This window comes from Hippoglossus hippoglossus, chromosome 23 (assembly GCF_009819705.1).
Source record: "Hippoglossus hippoglossus isolate fHipHip1 chromosome 23, fHipHip1.pri, whole genome shotgun sequence".
NCBI classification, from domain to species: Eukaryota; Metazoa; Chordata; class Actinopteri; order Pleuronectiformes; family Pleuronectidae; genus Hippoglossus; species Hippoglossus hippoglossus.
Window position 1 is genome coordinate 6,540,846 of NC_047173.1, and position 27,284 is coordinate 6,568,129.

General features: G+C 39.7%; 1 protein-coding gene across 2 annotated transcripts in view; it reads left to right on the forward strand.

Moving 5' to 3' along the window:
• The window catches only part of LOC117757595 (copine-8), a 72,574-nt gene that overhangs the window by 7,584 nt on the left and 37,706 nt on the right, over positions 1-27,284 (forward strand). Inside the window, exons 2-6 of one of the 2 annotated variants that reach the window (XM_034578863.1) lie at positions 14,448-14,488; positions 17,101-17,147; positions 19,264-19,367; positions 22,100-22,139; positions 25,784-25,860. In XM_034578863.1, coding sequence (XP_034434754.1) covers positions 14,448-14,488; positions 17,101-17,147; positions 19,264-19,367; positions 22,100-22,139; positions 25,784-25,860 — 309 coding nt within the window. Of the gene's footprint in view, positions 1-14,447; positions 14,489-17,100; positions 17,148-19,263; positions 19,368-22,099; positions 22,140-25,783; positions 25,861-27,284 lie in introns of those variants that run through there. The other variant, XM_034578864.1, reaches the window with a different exon arrangement.

The window sequence follows — 27,284 nt, forward strand, 5'->3', positions numbered from 1 at the left end:
AGGTTATTGGGCCACTGCCAAGAAAAGGATAAAAAGTAGGTTGGATAAATATAGGTTGTGTAAGGTTGGATCTTAGGAAAACAGAGACTTTGGACTATTGAAATGAGATATTACTATTATTTGGACTTCAGGCCCCTGCTGTTGGAACATAATCTCTGAGAAAAAAATGATAAATGTTCAGGTTGAAAAGTTATGTTATCCATGCTTGTTTTATTGATACTAGTTTATTAGAATCCATCGTTGACTCCATGAGACACTGCTAGCAGCAAGTATTTCATTTCAAGGAATTTTAAGTGACTCTCAAAAGATCACATGCTCTAGATTGCATCCAGTGGACTTCACACCATTGATTTTTACCAATTCACATTTTAAATCTAGCTATTTATTAATCCTGCCATTTCTCTCATTAAAACAGTGACAGCAGGTCTTTCATCAAACACCCTCATATTTTTGCTCCGAGTGAACCACTTACCCTGCAACCCCGTCCTTTAAAATTACAAGTCATGACCAAGCTGCTATCTATTTTCGGGTTGCTCACTCTTTTCCGTCTACGGGGAGTGATTGCGTTGACCTTTTTGGTCCCGTGGAGCTAACATAATGGTCCTCTTATTGAAGACACCGCTGACAACCGTCACTTTGAAGGGAAGACGGGGTCGCCTGCTGCGCGCTGGTTCAATGCCAGCCAAAAGCACAAAAGGGATGTGTTCGCGTGTGCGCAGTGACACGACGGCTAATAACTTTTCCTGTGTGTTTACACATGGTTGTGAACAGCAGGGGGTGCAAATGATTTTGGATGACAACACACTGGTGCTGGCAATCAGGGAGACAAAGCTATATTGAAAGAAAAACCCTTTCTGAGCTTGGATTGATGCCTTTGTCTTGTCCGTGGTACACTAGCTCTGTTCATGAGTGTGTTGTTGGCTTTTGTGTATCTGTGAAAGGTTGTGTGTTGGAGGTCCTGTTCTGTAATCAGGTTTGGGCTTCTTCTAGTCAGGTCAGTAAAGATTAATGCGCTGGGAGGAAATTACTATTGACCTCCTTCCTTCTGTTGTTCATTCGCTGCGGGTGTTTTTTCTACATAAGTTACCAGACAGTATGTGCACTGTGAGTCTCTGTGTGTTTAATTGCACACTAGACACACTTTGAGAACACACACACACAAACCACACACTGATACAATGCCTACACTCCATACATCAAGTTGGATAGCTGCAGGGAGAAAATAGATTGATAAAGATCTGATGAAGAGGGAGAGCATGTCATTGGAAAAGGTCAAGGGCTATGTGTCTACTAACATACACACACAACGCAACAGTGAGTTGTGTACTACCACATTCAGATAGAGTAAGTTGTGGGGTAATAGGTAATGCCATTGGCCTTACTCTCAAGGTTGGACAGCTGTGGAGTTATTTTAAAATGCAGGTGATAAAACATGGACTCAAGGACACAGACACACACATACGAATGCCTTTCACATCAGCAACTTAACCTGAGCAGAGTGAGTGTGATAGTTGCAAATAATAAACTGTAACATTACTGTATTTGTTTAAGGACAGTCACCGAGTGTGGGAGCTAGAGGTGTAGTTGTGAATTTGTGTGGTATGTGTGGTATTTCTGCATAGCTTTGTCTGTCAGAGGAATTTGTTTAGATGACAATCTCACCTGTCTGCACGCACAGCCGTACACTTGTGTCGTATACCTATCCTTTTCCTTTAAAAATGATCATATATCCCATTATATTAATCAAGGCACTATGTGCGACAGATACAGAGTGTATGTTCATTGCTCCGATTTTACTCAATGACAAGGAAGGTGCGCACACACACACACACAGACACACACACACACTGACTCCACTGCTCACATCTCTCTCGTCCTCTCTCGCTGACATGCAGACAGCCACACACGCTTACACACACACACACAAACAGTGTGATCAAACAAATGTTTAAACTCAGACTTGGTAAAGACAACAGAATTTGTAAACTTAGCAATGTATGGAGAGCCGGAGGAGATGGTGGGACGCGCTCGGTTTGGCTTGATTCGGTTGGCAGTCCGCAGTCTCAGAAGATAGAGACACAGAGAGGAATAGTAAATTGACAAGCTGTTAAAAAACTGTAAAAAAAAATAAGCTTTATTATGTAAGTATGAAAAGAGCCAAAATGAACAGTGTAAACAGACCTAGTGGAGCTGTGCATGGCTCCTTGGGTGGCTGCCCTGGGCTTGGTGGCGCTATGGCCGGGCTGTGCGCACTCTGTCACGGACAGCTCCACTGTCCCGGGTCCATGCCCCTGCAGCGACGAATACCACTTGTGTAGGCTACAGCTTAGGTTCTGTGTCATTATATAAAACAGTATATAAAGTATAAAGTATAAAATCTGGCTCCACTTGCAAGGTGCTGAAAATGAGGTCACAAGTAGGGATATCATCAACACCATCTATGAATAATAAATTTATATTCAATCATATCTGCTAATGGTAATCACCACTTAAAAATGTCAATAGCACTATAACACTTTTTTACAATTATCAATGTTATGAATGTTTATGTCATTGTCAAAACACACCTACATGTATGAAAATGTTCAAACAAGAAAGCCTTTAAAAGAACATTTACTTCAGAGATCCGATTTCATGTATTTTTTTGTACATATTTTAATAAATATATTTAGACGTATTGGATTTGTAGTGTGAGAAATGATCTCATCAGAGCGGGTGGTTCTTTAGAGTTATTTTTAAAATATTCCTGTAAAATAAATAAGCACTGAGACTGTTTGACCTCTCTGGGTCAAACAGGCGTTAAAAGCTATGCTCAATGGACCATCGCTGAACATGCCGGAGCCCCAGTAGCAAATTAAATCATCAATAGGTGCAAAGATGTACAACAGAAAGCCCTGGAGAGCAATTCAAGTGAAGGACTGCATGAGGGCTGACACATACAGACCAATACAGTACATAATCCTCACGGCATGCGCACACATGCATTTAAAGCCATCACTTAAGCATTCACTTACACTCGCAGGTAGTCGTGCCGCTGCACCTCCCATCAGTCAGGCAGCTGATGACATTTTCTGCATGAGACACACACACACACACACACACACACACACACACACACACACACACACACACACACACACACACACACAGTAGATTGCATCCTCGGGGATATAAAGTCGTAATAATACAATTCAAAACATTCCTGCTAAATTCTGCCAACACAATTTTTTTTTTTACATGTTGGGTGAAATATGTGGACAGAAAATTTACTGTATCTGATTATGATTTTTCCTGTTTCCACTTTCACAAAAGAAAGACTACAGCACCGAGCTCTCAGATTGTCATTACAACACAGATTTAGACTGTTTGACGAGCAAGATTACTTGACATACAGTAAATCACCCCAACAGCTGTATTTACAGCCAGGGATGCAGCCTCCCTCCCTCCTTGTCTCCCTCTGTCTCTCATTTAAAAGCCCCTAGCCTCACCCTGCACAAGCATGCCTCTAACATGAGCAAACGCACTCTCGACATCCTGTTGGTAACATCGTCCAAAGGCCACAGCGCACTCATAATGCAGGAAAAAGAAAGATATGGAGGTTAACGCTGTATGAAGGGAGTCAGAGAGGGAGAGAAATAAAAATACCCCCTGTCTTCATCCCTCTCTCCCTCCCTCCGTCTCTCCCTCATCCTCTTGCCCTGTTGTCGCCCATGGTAGCTCTGAGAAGCCTCATCACAACAGTTATACAAACATGCATGAGTGCTTACACACTCGCGCTGTCTGTCAGTCTGTAACAGTTATTCACAGAGACAGGCATGGGCAGACACAATCGCAAACCAACCATACGCACAGACACACACAGACACACTTTCACGACTTGAGAAACATCTGAGCATGTCCGATTTTTCTCATGTTCAGTGTGTAAAACTGCGAAGACTTGGCTTTTGTGAGTACTGAGCAGTTGCAGGCAGGGTGTGTGTGTGTGTCTGTGTCTGTGTCTTTGTCTGTATGTATGTGTCTGTGTGTGTGTTGATGCAGGAAACTAGGCGAGGTTGACTAGACTGCACTGAAAGCGGTGACAAAGGCAATTAAGGTAAAATGCCACTGGCACAGATGTTTGGCTGTGTGTTGCCCATGACTGATGTGTATTTTGTTGCACATGTCTGTGTATAAATGGATAGTGGCATGGCATATTTTATCGTGTGTGTGTGTACTGAGATGTTCTCTTGGCTCTTCCAGCCCTTGTCAAGAAGAATTAGGGCAGCCCTCTTAGAGAAGCACAGAGTGAATACAAGCTGCTGATGCTCCCCTTCAGTATGTGTAAGTGTGTGTGAGAGACTGGGGTATGTGTGGGAGCATGAGCTTTTCATCATGCTCTGTTGCAAATTAACAAAACTGAATAGATCAGTAAAATTGAAGAGGAAAAGGTGTGATGAGATAAAAAAAACACATGCACAAAGAGAAGCGGGCACCTGTGCTCAGCGACCTGTTGAGATCATCTGAGCATGCTCAGTTGTCTCCTTGCTACACACACACACACACACACACACACACACACACACACACACACACACACACACACACACACACACACACACACACACACACACACACACACACACACACACAGAAAATTCACTTTCTGGACATATTTTATTATCCACAAACCACTGTCTTTCTGCTGATTTATTGGACTGATATCTGGTATTTTGATGTAATTAGCATCAGCCAATGACTCTGCTCATGAGGCCGGCAAACGAAAAATGCCTGCTGACAAATATGCAGATATTTCATTTTTTAACAGTTTTGTTTTTTTGATTACTTTTGGGCATTTTTTTATTTCAACATTGTCAGAGGGCATTTGTCAAGATTTGCTTTGATTTCTCAAAGAAATTAGAATTATGTGTGAATGTTGATTTAAAGAATCCAGACATATTTAGGAGGTTTGTATCGATGAGTGTGTGTAGTTTCGTGCGGAATCAAATCTGGATATAGTGGATTTACATCTGTTTTTCATTGGGTAGGCTTTTTTCAGCTGCTGTGTGTGTATGGATTTCTTGCAAGCAAGAATCCATCTTGCCAGGCTCTAAGGTATCCACTCGTGGCCGAACCACCTATCAGTGTTCTATGAGGGAGGAGCTATTGGCGGACGCAGGCCTGTCTTAGGTGTGACGACAGCGAGAAGCGACTATTAGTTAACAATAATGTTGGCCCTTAATGAATTTTTGCATACTTGCTTCTGTAGCTTTGGTATATCAGAACTTAAAGCTATTTCTTCATTGAAAGAAGAGCAAGGAGCAGTACTTAAGGCTTTTCTCAATGGAAATGTTTTTTTCTCAATCTCCTTCCACCTGGGATCAAACATAATGATGGATAGATGGTTCATCCAATCACCTGCCTACTATACTTTGAAAGAAACTGCCCTTTCCCCAATCAGTTTCCAATTTAACTTACCCCCGATGGTTGTGTGTAACAAACAATCTGGCTCCTCAGGTTTTAGCAGATCTCACATTCATAGTAACCACAACAGGTTTATTTGCATACTCGTACTTTACTCTTACTTCTGTTGCAACTAAAAACCGACTGATCAGAGTAAATTATGGAAGGAATTGCTTGAGAGAATTGTCTCTTAGGGAATCTGTTGTCATTCACAGATCCACTTTAATTTCTGATTAGTCTCTTTGTTTTTCCACCCAGTGTTATTGTTCGCATAGATGTATGAAGTTTATTACATCTAGATCTATTCACTTGTTTGTGTACATGTGTGACATGGTGGACAACAGGGTTAGCTGAACTGGAAAATCATTGGAGCATGCACAGGGTGCTCCATGTGGTTTTGTGTCTCTCTATATGTGTGTAACTGTATCTAGTTCATTGAGATGGTTCAGTCTTCAGAGACCCTATTCAGGTCACGGTCAAAGAGAAAGAGTCATACAGAGAGAGGGAGAAAGAGAGAGAGTGAGGAATGGAGGATTGGATTTAATGCTCTACGCTACTAGTGAGAAAACCCCCTTTCTCCTCTAATAGGAGGACAGAACAATAGAAAAGAAATAAACAAACATCAAAGGTGTTTAAAGGCTTGGATAATAAGCAAGGTATGTGAAAAGAGCACACAAGAACCAGGGAGGTTTGAGGAAACAGATGTGAAGCCAAAGAAATGTCATGAGAAGACGCAACACTGCATGCACTGAGCTCAGCAGCAGCAAATTCCAGGGGGAGTTTTGGGCGACGAGGATGGGGCGTCTGAGGTGAGGCCAATTAAGAATTGGTTTTGGTACAAGATGCTGGTACTAATGCGGCATCTAGGGGAGCTCAATATTGCATTTTTCTCAGCTCAGTGTCAAGTCACTGATTCATTAGAAGTGGTTAAATCAGAATGATTCAATTGTATTTACAGCCAGAAAAAAATTTCATTTATGAAACTGAAAGAATCTTCTGTTTTTCATTTTCAGTGGGATTTTGGTGTTTTGGTTTTTACCAGATGTCTTCACCCAGAAGCAACTTGATGTGCTGTTGCATAACTTAGTTATTGCCATAGACTATATATAAAGATGTACGACATAACTAATTCCTAATCATCTAACTAAGTGTTAGGCGATGGGACGTGGACTAAACTAAAAAGTTCACATCCAACAAAGATGGTTTATGTCATTTTAGGTTGTTCTAATCGGTGTTTGTTCAAGTGCTTATTTTTCCATTAAGTCTGGTTTCAATTAGTTATTTGCACCTATAAAGATGGGTTGAAATGTCTTGATTGACATTTGAGACTGGCTCCTATTGACTGCGTGTATCGGTGGGACTTCCATAGTGCGACTATAAATCCTAATCACTAGAGGTTTTAAGGCTTATTTGTATTTGTATTTTCAACACAAACACAGCTGGCATGAGTTGTACTGTTTGTTAAATAATAAACTGTAAGAAAACTCCATCATTACTTAAATACCTGCATACAAATTCATATGAATGAAATATAATAAATACATTAAACATATCAAATATACATGTACTAATTCATGTGCTTGAAAATGGCCATTTATTATTTGTTGTCAATGCTGATGCATCAAACTGTAAGCATAATTTCTTATCTTTTGTTTTTGCCATAGAGGTTGAGCTAGTTTCAGCTACTTTGCATACAGTTCAGTAATTTAGTTCAGTAGCTCTCAACCAAGGGCTTGGTCACAGTGGCTGCATTTTAAATGTGAGGGGTCAGGAGATGATTACTGGGGCAGGGACGTTTTTTCCATTGATTTATGTGCTTATTCTGTTAAATGCTTTTATAATTTGACTGCTTTTGACCCCAAGCAATTATTGAAATGAAACCATTTGAGAGGCTTAGAAGTGAAATCACTCTTTAGTGAAACTGTTGACAAGTTAACGAGGCTGTTAGTTTGTAAGTCACAAGATCACTTGTCTAATCTTAATCTCCATCCATTTGTCCGTCCATTCATGCATTATCTATATTTGCCGTGTGTGTGTGTGTATGGTATAAAGTATTTAGTGTTACAAAAAAAATTATAAAGTAGTATGAAATGTAAGTACTTAAGTACAAGCTCTTGAATGAATTTGAAATGTACAAATTGAGTTAATATGATTAATCACTTTTTCCACCAATATCAAATCATACATTGTTTTATGACCTTATTATTGAAATTGAAAAAATATGAAGAAAATACACCATGTGTTCTTGTTACAATACAATACATGGTCTTTCTGTGTGTTTAAGATCTTGCCAGGCTTTACTTATCAATAATGATTCATTATATTAGCAGCAGCAGCACCATAACCACACTTATACAGCTATAATTCTTAACCTAGAAAAGCACACACAGCCTCTAAACTCTGCACCTCCGTGTTATGTGGCTTTTAAACTCCCTCGTCTTTTTCACACTCTCCCTCTCAACTTTTCTCTCTTTCTCTGCACCCATGGTTAAACCTGGACTCCAAATAACGCCTGCATTGACAGAAATAGAGCAGCAACACACACGCACACACACCCAAAGTTTGGGACTGATAATTAGGTGGCCTGCCTCTCTATATGTGCAACTCTCTTTTACTCAACACTTGAATCATTTTTTTTCTCCTCTCCCTTCTTCTCCTCTCCTCTCCTCCAGTGGGCTAAAAACCCAATTTGTTTCTGTGGAGAAAGGGGAGGATTGTGGTTCCCTGTAGATGGGAGGGTTTGCTGTTGTGTCGTCAAGGTAGCACGCAGGGACGCGGCCTCGAGAGCCAGTCCAAAAGTCATTGTGGAAATATTCATTAATTTGAACAAGGAGAAATGAAACAAGAGGAGGGAAAAAGGAAGAGAGGGATAAACAGGACATGAAAAGGAAGGAACTGAGGAGTGAAGAAGGGAAAAGTGGGGTGGAAGAGGAGAGGATCGGAGACAGAGAAGGAAAAAGAAGAAAGAAGTGAAAAGGTGAGCGTTTAAAAAACAACAACACAACAGCGCTGGTGGCATGCTTTTTGAGCCGGCTGGAAAAACAGCACACGCCTGTGCAGCAACTGTCAGTCAAGTAGCCTCAATTGGATGTCAGCAGTTGCCATGGTTACCATCCCCATACTACTGTTATCGTTTGGCTCTACTTGTTGACACGGAGGTGTGTCTCCAGTCCGTGTGTGTTTGTGTGACAGAAAGAGAGACAACCCCCCCTCTGACCTCGTTGACTTCTGAACATTTCACATAAATAGAGAATTGCTTTATCAGATGAAGATACTGCATCACCATCTGTCTGCCTTTCTGTCCGTCTCTTCATGGACCTCCTCCGTCTATCTTTTGTCCCAATGTTTCACTTTTTCATTCCTTCTTTCTCCCATGTGTGAATGTGTGTGTATACATGTGTGTTTTTTGCCCATCTGGTATCTGATTTCACTTCCTGTAGCTGTGAGTGACAGCTGTCAGAGGTGATGCGTCAGAGGTAGGGCCAGGATGGCAGGGGATTGCACTGGTATACGTGGGTCGAACTTAGGGATGAGGAAGCCTAGCTTGACAGCAGTCTGAGATCAGCACTGTCATATCTGCCTCATGACTTTGTGTAGTGTGGTGAGTGTGTGTCTGTGTGTGTGTATGTGGAGATCCGGGGCTAAGCATACTACATCTTTGTGAGCGTGTATTCATATCACTTCCAATTGGAAATATGGAATGATATCAGCAACTGAATAATGTTTTGACATTTATTCACAACTGCAAATGCTTCTGTCTTGATTTCTGATGTTGATTATGTGGCTTGTAACCCACCTCATCTGCTCATATCTGGAACCGTCAGTGTTCACAGAAAAGTGATAACCAACTTCATGATATCAATCATCCAGGATCACCAATGTTGGCGGGGGGCATTTATTTTGGGGCAAATTCATTAAAATTTTTAGGCAGTTTTAATCAAATTTAGGCGCTTAATCTCCATGCATTTTTAATTTCATGGTAGCCATTTATGGGCTCTCTCCCCATTCCTGTGGACATGATCCTGGTCCTGTTCACCCAAAATAACTGCGCAGGAGCATTGCCAAGATGACTGCTGAGTGGTGACACCTCCCAATAAGGACTTACAGAGACCCTGCTCCCATATGTGTATCAAATATAGAAATAAACTTTCAGTTATTGAAAGCTACCTTCTCGTTAAGAGGAAGTTGTTTGTCTCCAGCGTTTGTAATCATTTAATGGGGGTGCTTGGCCTCGTGCATGGTGTCAGTTCTTTTTGCAATAATTGCCTTAAAAGCCCAGTAAGTGAATTATTGAAAAGGAGTGCCTGCATTTGAGTTGCTCTTTGGCAGTGAAATTGTGTTTTGCATGTGCAATTTCATTTGCACATGGTCACAGCTTGCATGTGTGGATTATTTCCTTTAAGCCATCATTTTGGATGTCATTTGGAACGTCTGATAGCGGCCAGAATCTTTTTCTTTAAAAAAAAGTGGATAATCAACCCAGTTAAGGCTGAGTGGGTCACTTAGGGTTAAGTTTAATCATTTGGAGTGGCCTCCAGTTAGACGTGGCAGCACATTAAAGGGGGAAACTATCATGAAGTGATTAAGCAGCGAGTGAATTAGAGATGATGCACTGAGCAAGACGTTTTTGTGTGAATGAGCGAGCGTGCACCAGAGAGCGTGAGAGCCAGCAGAGAAGCCAAAGGTGGCATTTTTGTATGGAAGGATGAGAGGAAGAGATCGAGAGGGAGAGGGATGGAGAGAGAGTCTCATCTAAACATAGCAAAGCTGAAAGCCTGAGGGAAATCTATGGAAGAAATCAATATTCTCAGAGACTAAGAGGAAACTGTCTCTTTCACAGCAGGATTCCCTTGCTTGTCTTCAGAGTTGATCAGCTGATTGATGTCCTGCCTGATATTTATGTGACAAATAGGCACAAATTACAGTCAAAATTACACATTAACAAGAGAATATAATAAGATATTTTTTTCTTTTTTGAGGAACTCGCAGCTAAAAATACTTTAACTATTTTAGTCTGGTACCTTTTCTTCCTGCAGACTTCTCTGTGACTCGGATGGCAGCTTTTAGCTTTCCGCTGTCTGCCTCTGGATGAAAAGAAGGAAAGGAGCGAGAGAAAAACGAGAGAGAGCCATGACTCATACACATCATCCTCTGAAGTGGAAATCCTGAAAACGTGTTTCTCACAGACACACACACACACACACACACACACACACACACACACACACACACACACACACACACACACACACACACACACAGTATTGTGCGCAGGGGGAGCCCAGGAGCCCATTTGGAGTGCCACCATGTGTGATGTGCTTTGAGCAGCAGCCAGTCACTGCGGATCCTTAAATTCTCTCTCAAAGGGAGAAAGTGTATTTTAACTTGTGTCCCTAACTGTACCCCCAACGCAGAGCAAGGGAAATTACCCCTCGTCTTCAGCCAGATGCTGCCACATAACTGTTTGTACTCTGAAATATAGAGGTGTGCATTTATCTTCTGTTGTCCTGGTTTATTCATAGATTGTGATGGACAGTGGTCTGACAACAGATGGAGTGCAAATATGATTTTATTTTTGAAAATATTTAGCATCCCAAAACTTGATCACAGAGCAAACCATTTATTATTCATTATACCATATGGCTACAGAGAATACTCAGTTGTATTTGTTTGGAGTGTGTGTTATTGCTCTAATGTAGTTGTCTATTCACTGTGCTGAATGCATTGCTTTAAGGATAAGGGTGGTGATTCTGATGTTCTTATTTTCATTTCCCATTATTCTATCCCTGGTTACTTCCTGAAGACTTTTTCAAGCCGATTCATGACCCAAGGAAGTACCCAATAAATCTAGATCCAGGAGTTTTTTCCAATTTTTTTTTAAATTGCAAACATTAACATTTTGAATCATTATCTATGATTTATCAGAGAATAATTCTGGATCTTGATCTTGATTTGGTGCAGATCCAAATCCAAATACGGATCTAGTTTATTAATATATTGATACAAATGATTTACTCAAACACTAGAATACTAAAGAAGCATTACTGAAACAGGAGCTGAAACAGTTCCATCAATAAAGTATAGATTGACAGAAAATAAGCAACTGTTACCAAATAATTGAGTCATCATCGTCATCATTTTCTAAATGCAGTTTCTTTGGTTGAAGGATTTGCTGCTTTTTCTCTATTGTAAACTAAATATAGTTTGATATTCAGATAAAACAAGACATTAAAAGATTTGGACTCAAGGACCCTGGGAGGGACAATTTACACAGTTTTAGACATTGCATAACGCCCCTAGCTGTGGGAAATTATGTATCTTTTGGGAACTGACCTCTGTTAAGACATTCTGTGAATATACAAAATCTGTAGGCAAGGGAAACGATTTAGGGGTCGGATGTCTTCTGGTTTCAGGTTTGCAGTTAGACCGATAACGTTTGAGAAAGCTGTAAACAGTAAACAGTCCGTGTGGAGAGCAAAAGAGTCCGAACACAATGACCAAAATGCATTGGCTTTTGGCTTTTTAATTGATCTGCATTCATATGCAGAGTGCTGATAATAAAGATGAACCAAAATGTCATCTAGACCTAAAAGACCTACAAAAAGTATTGTTGTTTGTGTTTTGTGTTTGACTTGTGTGATAAAAGAAACTATTCGGACTGTAAGAAGTGTACAACCAATGGAAGATAGAGTCTACACTGGAAGCCCCAAAATATTGGCCGTTGCAGACTCCGAAATCACTTGGGAACTAACCAGCGCTGGATTGATACACGTTTGGTGCATATGCAGAAATCAATATTTTAGAATAAGAGCTAAACTGGAATGAAAGATGCACCATTCTCCCTGTGACACATCGGCTTCAAAACCATTTAGAGGCTGTTATTTCAAGGTAAAATAGTTGCATAATGTTGTTTTAACCGGGGTTTTCTTTTAAGCATGTAAACAGGAATGTCAATGGAAATGTTTGTTAGATGGATTATTGTGTCCATCAGTATTTTTGTTGCCAAGGACAGACAACACAATGGGCAAACAGACAAACACACCAATGGGTAATCTAGTAATTTAGTGTCTGTGCATCTGTATTGTGTGTTTTGAGATTAAGGGAGGACACTCAAACACTCCGACTGAACTGGAACATGAAATCTGAGACAAATGACAACAAATTGTTTTGCAAGGTGTCTTGACATGAAACAGTGAGCTATCACTATAAGCGATGCTGCAGAGTGAATTAGATGAGGAATGAGCAGAAATAACCAAGTTGATACTAAAGGTGTGTTTGGTGTGAGAACAAACACATGAGCTTGAGATGGAGAGAAAAATGCCATAGGTGGTGTTGATGAGAAAAGAAGAAAAGCAGAGAGAAGAGTATACAGGAACAAAAAAAAAGCTACTGATGGTTTTAGGGCTTTGTCTGACAGCCTTTCAAAGTCTCTCACAATCCCAGGGATAGAAAGGATAACTGAAAGCATTACCTCCACGCTGAAGCCTTCTCTGCAACCAGCAAGTGTCAGGGCACATTAAATGGAACGAAGAAAGTGGATTGAAGAGTAGATTTAAATTCTTATCGTGGCCTATATGCTTAGAGAGTGATTTAACCTCATTGACAAGTTTTTGACCTCTCCTCTCCTCTCCTCCTTCACACTCATTCTCTCATTATTCTCAAATCAGAATTAGGTCTCATACCGCTTCTATACCAGCCCATTTAATTTTCTCCAGCCTTCCCCCTTTTCTTTTTGGGGAACATAAATTCTTCGCCATTTCATTAATGTCCATCTCTGATGAAACACAATGGTTTGCTGAGACAGAGGACTGCACAATGTATCACTGGTCCCAGGAGAATAGGAGCTTAGACCTTAGTGTTTCCCAAGCATGAAATTAAAATCCATAAAAATCTGGATTCCCATAAATAATAAGAGTCTATGAGTTGAAACCACTCCAACCTGAAGATAGTGTTGTTTATGGTGGAAGTAATTGCAGGCTGTTTGTGGAGGTTCACCTGGCTGTTTATATGCAACAGGGGAGTTGAGATATTTTTTGTTGTGAAGAGATGTGAATTGCGAAGTCGAAGCCTACTCTCTGTTTGAACTGTGAAGGTTCCGTTTTGAGCACAAAAAAACTCAAACATGTGAAGATAAGATAATATGTTGCAATTTTTAGCAGTTATTTCTCCAATAGTAAATAGTCTTGTTGGGGGCTCTCTTGTAATGTAGGTTAATTTAGGTTAATAATTTAGTGCTATAGTGAGTATTTATGGCTGCAAGATAGTGTGTTGGAGATTGAGATATATATATATATATACTGTATATATATTATAGTGCCGGTATTTATGAGTTAAAAAACTATTTTATCTGGTCCAAAATTAAAGCCCCTATACATTTTTTTGACAACACTAAAAGTAAGTAAGCATATCAATCAATCAATCAATTAATTAATCAATCAATCATATAGCACCTTTCACACAAACCAAATAGCATCAAATAATTATTATTTAGATTTTTAGCTTGTTTGTTTGATCCATGTCCCATCCAATATCATGAAATATTCTGCAGCCGGACACAAGGGGGCAATCAAGATGATTTGTCTGTAATGTTGTATACAGTCTATGGAAGTAACATCAGGATATAGCTACACAGGCAACACCTGAATCGATTTATGTTGGTTTTGATCTGTTCTTGGAATTTATTGTTGAAGAAAAGTATGGACAGGCATTGGCAGGATAATCCTTTAATAAATATGTTTAAGAGGTGATATTTGTCATATTGTAATTTACACCCGCAGCTCATACGCCTCAGTATCATGGCTGTGGTCCATCTAGTACTTTAAATATTTTTTGTGTCTTCACACCACAGGGATACTGTAAACAGAGTGTGATGGTTATGACTCATGCCCAGCGCACTACATAAATAGTTGTTTTAAAATGCACTCAGCGACACATTTGGCCGCTAATGATTTTCTTTCTCACCAAGGAAACCATGTTTATAACTACTTTCTCCCCTTGTGTCTTTACAGGAACCTGCTGGACAGGGACACCTTCTCCAAATCAGACCCAAGTAAGATCTACCACCACAAATCTGTTCACCCACTGTTAATGTTTTTTAAATTCAGAGAGCAAAAGATCTTTGCTCCTTATCATTTCCAAGCTTCACAATGAGGATAAAAGTAATGAAGAAAGCACAAGGAAAAGAGAAAGGAAAGTAATTTCAATTAAATAAAGTCAGTTTGCCAACATAACGAAAAGAAAGTAGGGAATGAGGCAAGAAGCGAGAAAATGAAGGTGTAAACGGAAGAAAATGATTGGATTTAATTGAGTGTAAAGGAGAATGAAATGAATTAGTGACTGAAGAAAGGTATTTTCTTTAGTTGTCTTTAGTTTGTATTTAAGTTGTGAGTCACTCTAAGTGTTTAAGAAAGTGCGATCTTGGCTCAAGGCAGGTCTGACTAATACATGTGAGGCAAGCTTTGAAGCTTTTCCCTATAGATTGATAGAACGGCTGGCAATCCACCTCCTCTCTCCTCACAGTTAAAGTCATTATGATACTTTTAGTGCCAGGGCGGTACGTCGATGTTCTCGGAAATTTGCTTATTTGCGTACTGTCCAAGAATTAGAGCAGAGCAAACCCTATCTACTCTACGACAGACTCTTATGAGACCTTTCATATTTGAGACCTGACAACTTGACTTTACTTTTGACTGAACAAATATTCATGAACTGGTTTTAACTTTTTAGCTATTAAACGATTTTTATGAATGTATTGTAATGTGATGAACCTCTTTCATTGGGGCCCAAACATTTTTGACATGCATTACTAATGTCACCTCATTTGTCTGCAACATCAAGGATTATGAAAACTAATGTAACGAATTGTCCTCTCATCTGCTCAAAATGAAAACAGTGGATGGTGAAGAACTGGTTATCAAAATATTTAATAGCTTGTGTTTGTATCAATGCTTCCACAGCTGAATGGAATAGTTCTTCAGAAATGTTCTTATTTGCTTTCTTGCAGAGACAGAGAGAAGATTGATAACACTCATATGTCTGAACAGTAAATATAAGAGCTCAGCTAGAGGCTACACCACTTTTACAGGCTAACAGAATGATTGCCCACTAGATGGCTGTGCCGATTGGCCAAATTATATTACATGTCTCTATCCCAATGTCACTTTTCATTCAGAAAGTAGTGCCAAAGAAAGACTTGATCTACTAAAGGTAAACATGTGCAAACTTGATTGCGTGCAGAATAACATGCCCTGTCCATTTAGTACGATTGCCTTAATGAAAAAAATTGCGGTGGTTGTGACTGCGTCTATATTTAGTACATTTGAAAGGTAGGTGCTAATCGGCACAGCGTTACGCACAGACGGCTGCAGTTATTGTAAAGGGGAGGAGACGGCATGGAAGAAGACTGAGAGAACGTTTTTTTCTGCTCGTGTTAGCATGTTTGGATTGAAGGAAGCAAAAATAATACCCCTCTTGCCAGGGCACTGACGGCCATCGTCGCACCAGATACAGCGCTGACAAGCTGCCTGGTGTGCGCTCCGTGTGCGCTACAACAGCCCGAGTGTCTCGCCTGAGCGCTTGCGCCACAAAGGACACAACTCTCATCTCCTGCGCAATATTGTTCAGAGGCATCTCTTCCACCGGCCCCCACCTGTTTTATTTCCCGAGGTTTTATTATGAGCTATTTTTTCTATTGTTCTTATTCTTATGTCCTGCCATCTTCTCTTAATTTAATCGTTTTTTTGTTTTACCCACAGGATTAACCTCCTCGCAGACACACACACACACACACACACACACACACACACACACACACACACACACACACACACACACACACACACGTGCTGCCTTTGCAAAACAAAGTATGTCAGCACATTTATAGAAGGTTGGTGGATAAAAATGACTCAACCTGGTCGTGATGACAGTTGATGAATATGATGACTAGGATGACAGTGATTAGGAGGATAAGAGGATGGAGGAGGAAGCTCAGGCCTTAGCCATACATTTAGGCATGCTTTTATGCTGAGTAGCACTTGTGATTATGCTGAGCATGGCCACTTCAGTGTGCTGATATGAAACTGCCTGACAAGAGAAAAGAGTGAGGATGGAAAGGAGGGAGAAAAAAGAAGAGTCTTAAGATGATGGAAATATATAGATATGTCACTTTAAACATAACCTTTATTATTGGTTTACATCTGTGTCTCTTCTAAAATATTACCTTCTGTGTCCCTAATAAATTTGTGAAATATGTTCATATGTCTCCGCTCTCTTATCTGAAAAGCTGTGAGAAGACTTAGCTCAGTATTTTGACTTAAATATAACTTTCTTGTTTTGGGAAATTGCATAATAGCCTTAAGTAATGTCTTTCACCTTCTGAAGGAAATATAATATCTAGTGTTTAGCTTCATAAATAAAACTACTACAGGCTTTGATGTCATTTTACTTTGTCTAAATCATGCATTTTTTGTTTGTAATAGTCATTCTAACGAACACAATACCGTGAGATTTACCATTCCCTTTAGTTACAAATAAAACAGCTACAAAGTCTTTGTACAGATGTTTGGAAAATACTTTGATAACTACTATAGATATTAATCTGAGTTTTGAGCATGTATAATGGTGTGTTGTGATATTAATGTTATATGTCTCTGTTCTTCACAGTTTGTGTTCTCTACGCACAAGGCATGGGCAACAAGGAGTGGAGAGAGGTGAGTTTGTTTACCACAGAATATGTGTGTGGCCACGTCATGTTGCATCACCTAAAGACATCTTTCTTTCATTCAAATAGACTTAAAGCATCACTGGTGACAAATATACATGTTGGAAACAAGTTTCAAAACATCCACAGAGACTCCTTCTGCAGCATAATCCAAATTTCTTTATGTCTACTCAGTATAGGACGGGGCAGGAACTTAAAACATCACAGAGACACTACTTTATGACTTAAATTGCGAGACATTTGACCAAGAATAACAAAAGTATTTTATGTATATTCGATACATGCAGGGTTACTGCCAGAACGAGTAACCATATTGTGTAGAAATTACCGTTTAATTCTCCTAAACTGTGTAACTTTGGTAAAATATAAATAAGCATGTGTCTGAAGTGACTCAGGACTTTCTTTGTATTAAATCAGAACACAATCTTTTTCTGACCTTGACCAAGTGCTGAGAGTCTAAACCGGACCATAGATAAGGCTGTAATCACTGCAGTTGAATTTGCATTTCAAAATCAGGTGTTTTAACAGAAGACAAACACATCAACCATTTTGGTGTTACTTTCAATATCAACATATTTGCAACTTGTGTATATGCATAAGTTAAAATTTTCTCAGTACATTAAATTGACTTTTCTACTAAATGTATTTGCTGTTGTAAATGTGTTATTTCTTAACATAATTTCTAGCAGACCAGCTTTGTACGACATGATTTAGCAAAGTAAAACAGAGACACCCAGTTACGTTATCAGTTTCAGAGCAGAAGAAAAATCTGCACACAAATTCCATAAGCTCTGTTTGTGTTTTGGACAATGCACCAGCCTGATTATCTGCGGAGAGCTGGTTGCTCATGTTAGCTACCTGGCAGGTAGGGACAGGCTGAATAAACTACAATCCACACAATGTTCACTCGTCTCCCGTGGCTTCACCTCTTGTAAAGCCTCATCAACAAACACAAACATAGGGCTCAGGTCTTTTTTCCGCCTGTTTGTCTTGTGGATATGGCCACTGTTGATTCACTATGAGATTACAGGCTCTGCATATGGAGTCAGCAGAGTCATAAGAGTTCAAAAGCTGAAAAAATATAACAATGTGAAATTGATTGTAATAATTATTGATATCAACTGATTTGAAATCTTTTATCTTTATAACATTTTTGGTGATATTGCCCATCCCTAAGTGAAAGACTTACCAAAGACATTGGCGTTTATCCTCTGGGAAGCATGAATGTCATGACAATTCATCCAATAGTTGTTTGGGTAGTTCTGTGTAGACCAACAAGGTGAACCGACCGAAAGACCAACATTGACATCACGACAAGCAACAGTGCTGGCATAGCAAAAATACATATATTAAATGGTGACATTCAATATATGTTTATATATTAATAACACTAGCAAAAAAGTTCTAAGTTATTATTCACGGTATCTTTTGAAACATAATGTGAAAACAAATATGTTGATTGTATTATTCTATTAAAATTTCATTTAATTGATTAATCTGGGCTAATTATGATCAGAAACCCTACTTAAATCATTAAATGCAACCTCACCAATGTGTGCACCCTAACATGTCTGAACTACAATCAATGCAAAATAACGAATATTTATGAATGTAAATGAGGGGGCAAATCTCACAGCCCTAATCATTCCCAGTTATTCATATTTCTGAGTAGCCCATCATCTGCATGCATTATTAACAAGCTGAGTTAAATGGCAAACTGGGACCTACCTGACCCCCATTGACTTGATACTTAGGTAGCTCTGCATTCATTACTCTGAAGCTGTACATAATCATCTGTAACCAGTCTCTCCCCTGATGAGTCTCCTGAGGAAAAACCTGCTGGTGATTAGTAACTCACTTGAATCGCTTACCAAGGCACAGCTTTTAAATAGTTTTAATGAGTGTTATGTTGAAGCCTTAACGTTTGACAGACTTCATCCTGGACATTTTTTTCATAAATGTATGTCGATTTTGGGCATCGAACAATCTCAATTTTATGGTCTTCTATTCAGAAAAGCACAATGACTATATATTGAAAAAAAATGTCCTTGCAATTTCTCAGGAAGGTATGCTTATCTGTCTTTTATCTTACTTTGTATGTCTAGTTTGGAAGAACAGAGGTGATTGACAATACGCTAAACCCAGACTTTGTGCGGAAATTCATTTTGGACTACTTCTTTGAAGAGCGGCAGAACCTCCGATTTGACTTGTAAGTAATTTCTTCTTCATCTGTGAGTGTGTGTGTGTGTGTGAGAGATGGCAATATTAATATTTGCTGAGATTAGAATGTTTTCTGCCACTAGACACTGTAAAGGTTAAATGACATTTAAGGCACTGGAGTTAAACTTTCATTTACTCAGTGTTAGAGCCTCTTCCAGAAACTTTCTCTTTTACATTATCATTTTCTAAAATATGGATTTGGTCTCAATGCAATCCACATTTCACCTGCAAAATGATAATAATTTTTGTATGTAGCTTTGATCAAATATAATATTTTGTTTATTTATCTTTTAGTGGGCATAAACCAGTTTTTCCTACTCAACTCTACTAATTTATTTGTAAACTGAGAGAAGGTTAAGTAGATTCTACAGAACAAGAGTCACTTAATTAACATTCAATAGCACCTCTTGGTATTTGGCCTTTTTTGTTAATCAATTACAAGAACAAGAGCTGAACTCGATACAAACAGAGTGGACATTGGCCAAAACAGTAATGGCCTTTTTTCACCAACTGCATTTCATTATTGTTTTAAAGCTGTTTTCAGACAAGTAAAAGTAGAAGCAGTTCCTGTGAATTGGGAGCTTTGGATATGAAAGAGACTTTTCACCCGGAGCTTAGACACTGGTGGTGATGATGAGGAATGGAACATGAAGTTAAAACGTGAGATGAAATGGTTCTGATTGAATGGTTTGAAGTGAGATGGCCGGGTATCCAGAGTTGAGGTGGTGCAGGGGTGGAGGTGGGTCACTCATTGACTGTTGTACTGGACTGAGAGCTGAATGACAAAAGGGGAGAGAGAACATTTTAAACTTTGACAGCTTACAGGTGATTGGCTCACGGTTAGCGTGTCAGGTTGTGATTGGATGAAAAGAGCATGAGCTACTGGAGCTGAGAGATAGCAGGAACTGTGTATGTGATGTACGAGGCTAACTCTTGAGCTGGTGAGAAATGCAACACTTAACAGTATGTTAAACTACTGTACTGCATGTACATGTGGTATAAACTCTATGACTACATCTCACACTTGATTTAGGTTCCTTTGCAAATAGGCATAAGATGGGAGCTATACCAGACATCATGGAGGCAGCAGACTGCCTGTAGGTGACAATATTCTCTTTCTCAATTTGCTCTAAGATTGCATTTCTCATTGAATTACAGAGGGGGTTTCAGTGGCTTTATTTTATTAGATGGAGACTAATTATATTATAATACAGTATATGAACCAGGGAGCCACACCGACAACCCAATAGGGATCTGTAAGTTGGACTGTGTGCAGAGGGAGAGAGTGTGTGTGCATACATGGTCCAGTGTTAGAGTATCTCAGCTGGTGGTCACGACACGACAAGTATATGTATTGTCATCTAACAGAAGAACAGGGTCACATGGACCAATCGCTCCTAGACCAAAGCAACAGTGATGTGTGCATCTTGTGTGTGCTTTCCCACATACTGTGTGAAGCCTTGGTGACAATGTTGTGTGTATGTATGTATGCTATTTTTGAGGTGTGGAGATGGTGACCATAACAACCACTTGAATATGTGTTTATACCTGAATAACCTTTTTTGTTATTTGAGTAGGTGTAGAGTCTAGTAGATTCTTCAGAACAGTTAACATACACGCACATAAAAAGCACACAACGCTGGTTGGGTAGTGACATTCTCATACACAGGACATATGAGAACGTGTGTGTTATGTGTGTGTCCCTGCCCTCTCATTTGTTGTAAAATTAAAGTTTTCACATTGGCACATATCAGCAAACATAAACAAAGAAATGTCTGTGAATGCCTCATATCGACCGACATTTTTGGACAATTGATAAATCAAAATTTAAAAATATTAAGATGAGAATATAAAAACTACACACACAAGACATGAAAGTCTGGATTTATAGCTGAGTGTGTGGTAAGACCATTTAGATGGTAGAGGCAGTTGAAAGCATAAAAAAAGCCTGAAAATAGGTGCTGATATCACATGTGGTTATTTAGTCATGCTTTATATTCATATTAATTTAAAATATAATTTTCTCAGTGTGCTGAACACTCATCCACAAACAAACACAGGGTGTGCATTATTCAGAACATTCTTGTGAAGTAACTCAATTTGCCCTCTTCACTTCGCCCCAAAATATCACCCGGCAAAGGGCGATACAGTTTTAGTAGCTGGTGAAATGACCTGAGCTGTGAAATGACCTGAAATTGCTGAGTGAATGGCTTGTCTGATTGCCTCTCGTTCCTCAGAGCAGCCTCTACATTGGAGGGGCCATTTTTGGATGATTTTTTGTCTCTGAAGGTACGAGAGGCCTGCTGCTCTAATAATAGAGGAATAAAGAGTGGGAATGATTTTCAAACATACATCAAAAAATGGCACAACAGCCGCTAACGTGCGGAGAAGTATACCCAAAGGAGGGAAGCTTATATTTGTATTTACTCACTAGCACAATATTTCTCAGTTGATGTTTATTTCTCTCACAATCATATGTGTGACTGCCAATTAGTCAGTTTAGTGTCAGTTTAATGGAGGAGGCCTGTGAGCCTGTGATGTTGGGAAGTGAACCACCAGGAGCCTCTGGTGAGATCGTCGCTAACAAGCTGCTGGGCCCCACTACTTGATTCACCCTGTCTGTTATCCCTGTTGTGTTGCCAGCTGAGCTCCTGTCACCCTCCATCGCTTCCTAGTGGAGTCAATCACTCACTCCCTCGCTCTCTCTTTTTTTTTTTTTAGGTACGATGTTGACTCCAAGAGCGCCAACCTGTCAAAACACGTGAGTACCAAAACTTGTCACAATTACGTATGTTTTTGTGCATACATGGAGGCATGCATGTTCACATTTTTTTCTGTTTCTGTTAATTTCATTGTGTGAGAATGATTGCTGTTCTTGTCATTACCTCCCATCAGCCTCATTTAAGCCACAGAATAGTAATCTGGCCATGATTTGTTAATCATGCACTGTAATAGCAAACTCCTGGAACTGCCTGTAATTCATTTAGAAATTAAACAAACACAGATTTCCTTAGTCCACCCTGCTTTTGCCATTGATAGCAGTGATCAGCATAACAGTAATTAGAACCAACAGTGTGACAACTTGGTATTTGTCGGCAAAAAATAATAGCTCCCCTGTCTACTGCATCATGGTAATTGTAGTTCAAAAGGGAAGATGCAGCTTGTACCCTTGCAATGTTCATCTTAATTTTAATCTTGGGAACAAGAGATATAACAGTCGTCATTTTGATGCATCGGCATGTATTTGAAACCCTATAACCATTTTTAACATATCAATATTTTAGCATGTGCAACGTTTGGGAATTTCGCAATTACACTCTGAGTAGGATTAGAGGGTTGATATAACTCTTTTGTACATCCTGTAAATATAAAGTTGCCGCCAGCCACAATTAGACTGACTCTGTACATATGTAACAAATCCACCCACCAGCACCTCCGTCCTGAGAGATCTGGGGTCTTATTTATAACTGTTGCGTAGGCACAAGACAAATAAAGAAAAACTATTCACTTTCCAAATAATATCCCAGACTGGAGGTCAGGATCCACTGATGTGAGGTAATAGGTCCGATTGCTCTAAATAAATAAATACTGCCGGGACACGCATAATGCTGCGTGATGGATGCACGCGAATAGAAGGATGAGGAGAAAACGAGGGTTCAGCTATCACAAAGAGACGATGTGATCTCAGAGCTGAACTGAGTCCAGTATTACACAGATCGAACCGAACCATCCCAGTACAAACACAAGCATATAATAATAATTCTGTTAAATTCTATAGATTTGGGACATCATAGCTGTCTCTGCATTTAATAACCATGCAGTTTTGGATGATAAAAATACCAACAGGCGATACAACAAGTTCCCTCACATTCAGTGTGTGCGATTCTTTTTTTCTTTGAATTCGATTTTTATTTATTTTTAGGCTCCGTTCTCTTTATCGTCCTCACTCTCACTCACAGTGTTAACAGCAGCAGCAGCAGCAGCAGCAGTGCATCAGTGTATTTTCTTTATTAGTGACATCCCTGCTGTCCCATAAAATCGCTCTTCACCTCCACCTCACTAACAAACACGTCGATGTCAGTGTCAGAAAGTTTCGCTTCCTCTATTCATCGCTTGATGTTGTGACTCTGTCATGACTCACGGTGGAAATCCATTGGTCAGCAGGATAATTTAATATTCATTAGGTGCCTTGCTTTTGTCCTGAGTATTCTCTAAATGGCTAAATGTCATTTGATGTCTACCCTGGATGTTTTCTATTCCTCTTGCGTTTCCCTTATCTGTTTTTCCTGTCTCATCCTCTCACTCTGGCATTCTGTCTTCTTTTTTCTGTCATACCCTTGTTATTTCACTTTCTCTCAATCTACTTATTCCCTGTTTCTTTCCCTCCCTCCGTCTCCCCTTCCACCTTGCCTCACTCTCCTGAAATCAATAATCTCATACAAGATGAGACAGACGTGTTGCCTAGGAGGCAGCGTACTCTCTAATCCGCCTCCATGCAGGTCTCAGGAGGGAAAGCCGGAGACCCAATCCATTAGATGGTGTTTTAGCTTGGGAGCTGTAGGCTGCAGATACACCTGAGAACCGGGTGAGAACGAGTTTGGAATATTGAGGGAAAGGTGGAGGGAGTGAGGTAAAACAGAGGTAAAATAAAATGCTGAGAAATGCATCACAAATCACAGGAAATGTAGTTTATCTGAAAAAGGTTGCCACTTTATTCAAATGCATTTCTGGTTATGTGATTTTCTGAGTTTCCAAATGTGACACATTGTTGTAAATCTTTTCCAAATCTGACAACATGAAACCATCAGAACTCCGGCAATGTCAATGGTTTGAAAAATTTAAAAAAATTCCAAAACAGCATTATTACCGTTCAAACCGCCAATGCATGCTCAGTCAGCTGATGCTGCATACCTATCAAAGTTAGCTCGTCCAACCTGTCCTACCTGGTGTCGCTACGTGAAAGACCATAAGCTGACATTGAAAGCAAATGGAAACAAACAAATAGTGTAGGTAAACATGTGGCTAGCATTTCTTTGAAATCAGATATTTCCAATATTGCAGTTGATCTGACTCTACATAAAATAAGTCATATGATAGCGGGTCCAGTTCTGACTGATGTTTGAGAAAATATATTAGTATTGACTTCCCAGTATATTAAAGTGCCCTTATATTGCTTCAGGCTCTTCTCTGTCCTTCAGAGGAAAGGCCAAAGTCTGCAAAGGTCATCCGTAGCTCCCACAGAAAATTCCTGATCCTACAGAGTCTGAAAAGGCCTAATTTGCACTGCTGCCTTTTTTCCGTAAAGCCTTTACGTCACTAAGTAACACTTAACATGTCCATCTATCGTTTGGCACGAATTGGTACGGCAGAATCGACGCTATTGTTACTTTGGCTTTTTAACTTGGAAAATTATGGACTACTGTATCTTTTTCGCAGTAACTCCTTTTCTAGCCCATGCTGTGATATATTTAGCCATTAGCTGCACACAGCCAATGTTCCGATGGACCTCATGCTGGCAACAGCCGCAGTTGCTAGGAGATGTGTGAGTTCGCTGCACAGCTCCTACATCAGAGACGGGGGCAAAATATCATCGCTTTAAAAACCCATTTTTAAGTGTGATTTCAGCATCCATTAAGGCAAAAACAAAAGAGTTAAAGGCAAAGTAAAGTCATGTGACTGTGTGCACGCATCATTGTTGCGATAGACGAGCTACACGGGCTGCCATAAAGCTGGGGAGATGGATCGAGACAGAATAAGAGAAGAGGCTAATCGACAAAGCAAAGAAAATCCATTATGTTAGTGCTGCTTGGAGGTGCTCCAGTCAGACATTAGAGACATTGTCCAATAATGAAAAATGTTTCCAACCGTGTGCCCCCTGGTGAAAGAGGGATGGAGATGTGGTGTTTCCATAATAGCTTCCATACATAAGTAATTTTTTTCATATTTGCCTGTTTTTGAAGGCGTATATTTTGCACTTTGGAATTGATTATCATTCTTTTCTGCTGACAGACGACTTAGTAACTGTTCCCAGGCCAGATGCACGTAGATTTTGTGTACCTTCTCTTCTCTCCATCCCTCTGCCTTTCTGTCAGAATCAGCAGTAAAGTTTTATTATGTGACTGTGGTTTAATTTACCAGGAAAGTGGAATGGGAGCAGCGTGTGGCAGGTGAGAGGGCTGGTGGGAGGAAGGCTCAATCGACTTGCCGGTGATAGCTGTCATTGGGGAATGCAGAGGTGTTTGAAAGGGTTTGGGGCTGCAGGGCTTTCTCTCATGTGGAGATCAAGCAGGGGCGGGGGGCTGATTTTGTGGCTCTATGTGTGTGAGCGATTTTATGTCAGTTTTGTTTTATTGATTTAATTATATGTGTTTATTTTTGCATCACTTCACCCTTGTGACTCTGCAGGATTTCCTGGGCCAGGCCTACTGTACTCTCGGAGAGGTGGTTGGTTCTTTGGGCAGTCGCTTGGAGAAAGCTCTGGGGTGAGTATGTGCACTCATTGCTGCCAATATATCAATGACTATCTAACCAATGTTGATTGAAAACAAAATGAAGTGACTAGCAAGGCAGTCGGAGATGTGTTTCCCTACAAAGAATAGAAACCATACATTTCATTTGGGAGTCACTATGTTTAAGAGCTGGTTTGTGCAAGTTGTTTTACATCAGCATTTGTTTCACAAAGATTGTTGTCTGTATCTAACACAGCTTCAGCATTTATGAAAGCTCTCTGCCACATACTGAAAAAAAAAAGATCACTGAGGGAATTGTGTTTCCTTAGGGAAAAGTCCCTTAAGCAGTTACTACTCTCGACATTGGTCTTGGCAGCTCTCTACAGATACAGTTCTGTGATAATGGTTGAAAAGTGCGGTGAAGTGAGAAGCCAGTTTTCATTGTATTGTTTGGATGTGAGAGTGGTGTCATTTTCTTCCAGTGTAAATTTCAAATGATTTCTTCATTGATATTCACAGGGTAAAGGCATTGCTATGCTTACTGCTGCAGGTACTTTAAACATGTTTTTCATTTTTATTTCATTTAACACTATTTTTAATGTTATTTTATTAAATGTAGCATTTCCTAACAAAGAATATTCAATCCGGTGTGTACCACCTGATTTCTGATTCATGTAAAGTTTGTGTTCATGCTCTGCGAAGTTTATTCAATGACAACCATCTGTGAGACTGCTACTGTAAACCCAGCTGACTTACAACCAAGGTGTGAAAGTCCGTATATCCACGTGAAAACGATGAAAATCTGTGAGTCACATATGAAACAGTTGCAGTTCAGTGGATGCAAGCGTGGAGAAGATGTCAGGCAGCATGCTGTGAGATGTTTACATTTACTCAGTAATGAATACCTGCTGCTTGGTAATTGGAACGACTCAAGCAGTATCAAGGGTGCATCCCTGGCCTCTGTTTCCGGGGAAACGAAGCCGAGGAACAGTGCATACCCACAGTAGTTGCTCATGCACATGCATGTATGAGTTTGATATGTGTACCTGTTTGTGTGTGTATATACATATGTGTACCTGCATGTATGTCCACAAAGGTGTGAGTGTAATTATACTGCTACATACCTTTTGATTATTGTTGTTCCAGCTGTCAGTGCAGCGGCATTTGCAGCGTTTTAAAGTGTTGTTATTGGACACAAAGCTATTTGAAGTTAATGATGTCAGTGACGCCTGAGAAAAGGTAGTAAATGAGCCTGCTGTCTTCTTTTACTCACCTTGATTGATTGTTGCATTTGCTTTAGTGCAAGCAAAGAACATGAATCCATTATCTTTATGTGTTGAGCTGAATTCCCACACTGTAACATAATATTATTACAGCACATTAAGGTGAATGTCATCAGCGTGACTTGGGGATTTTGATTTCATTTAACACTTGAAATATAACATCTTTCCCACACT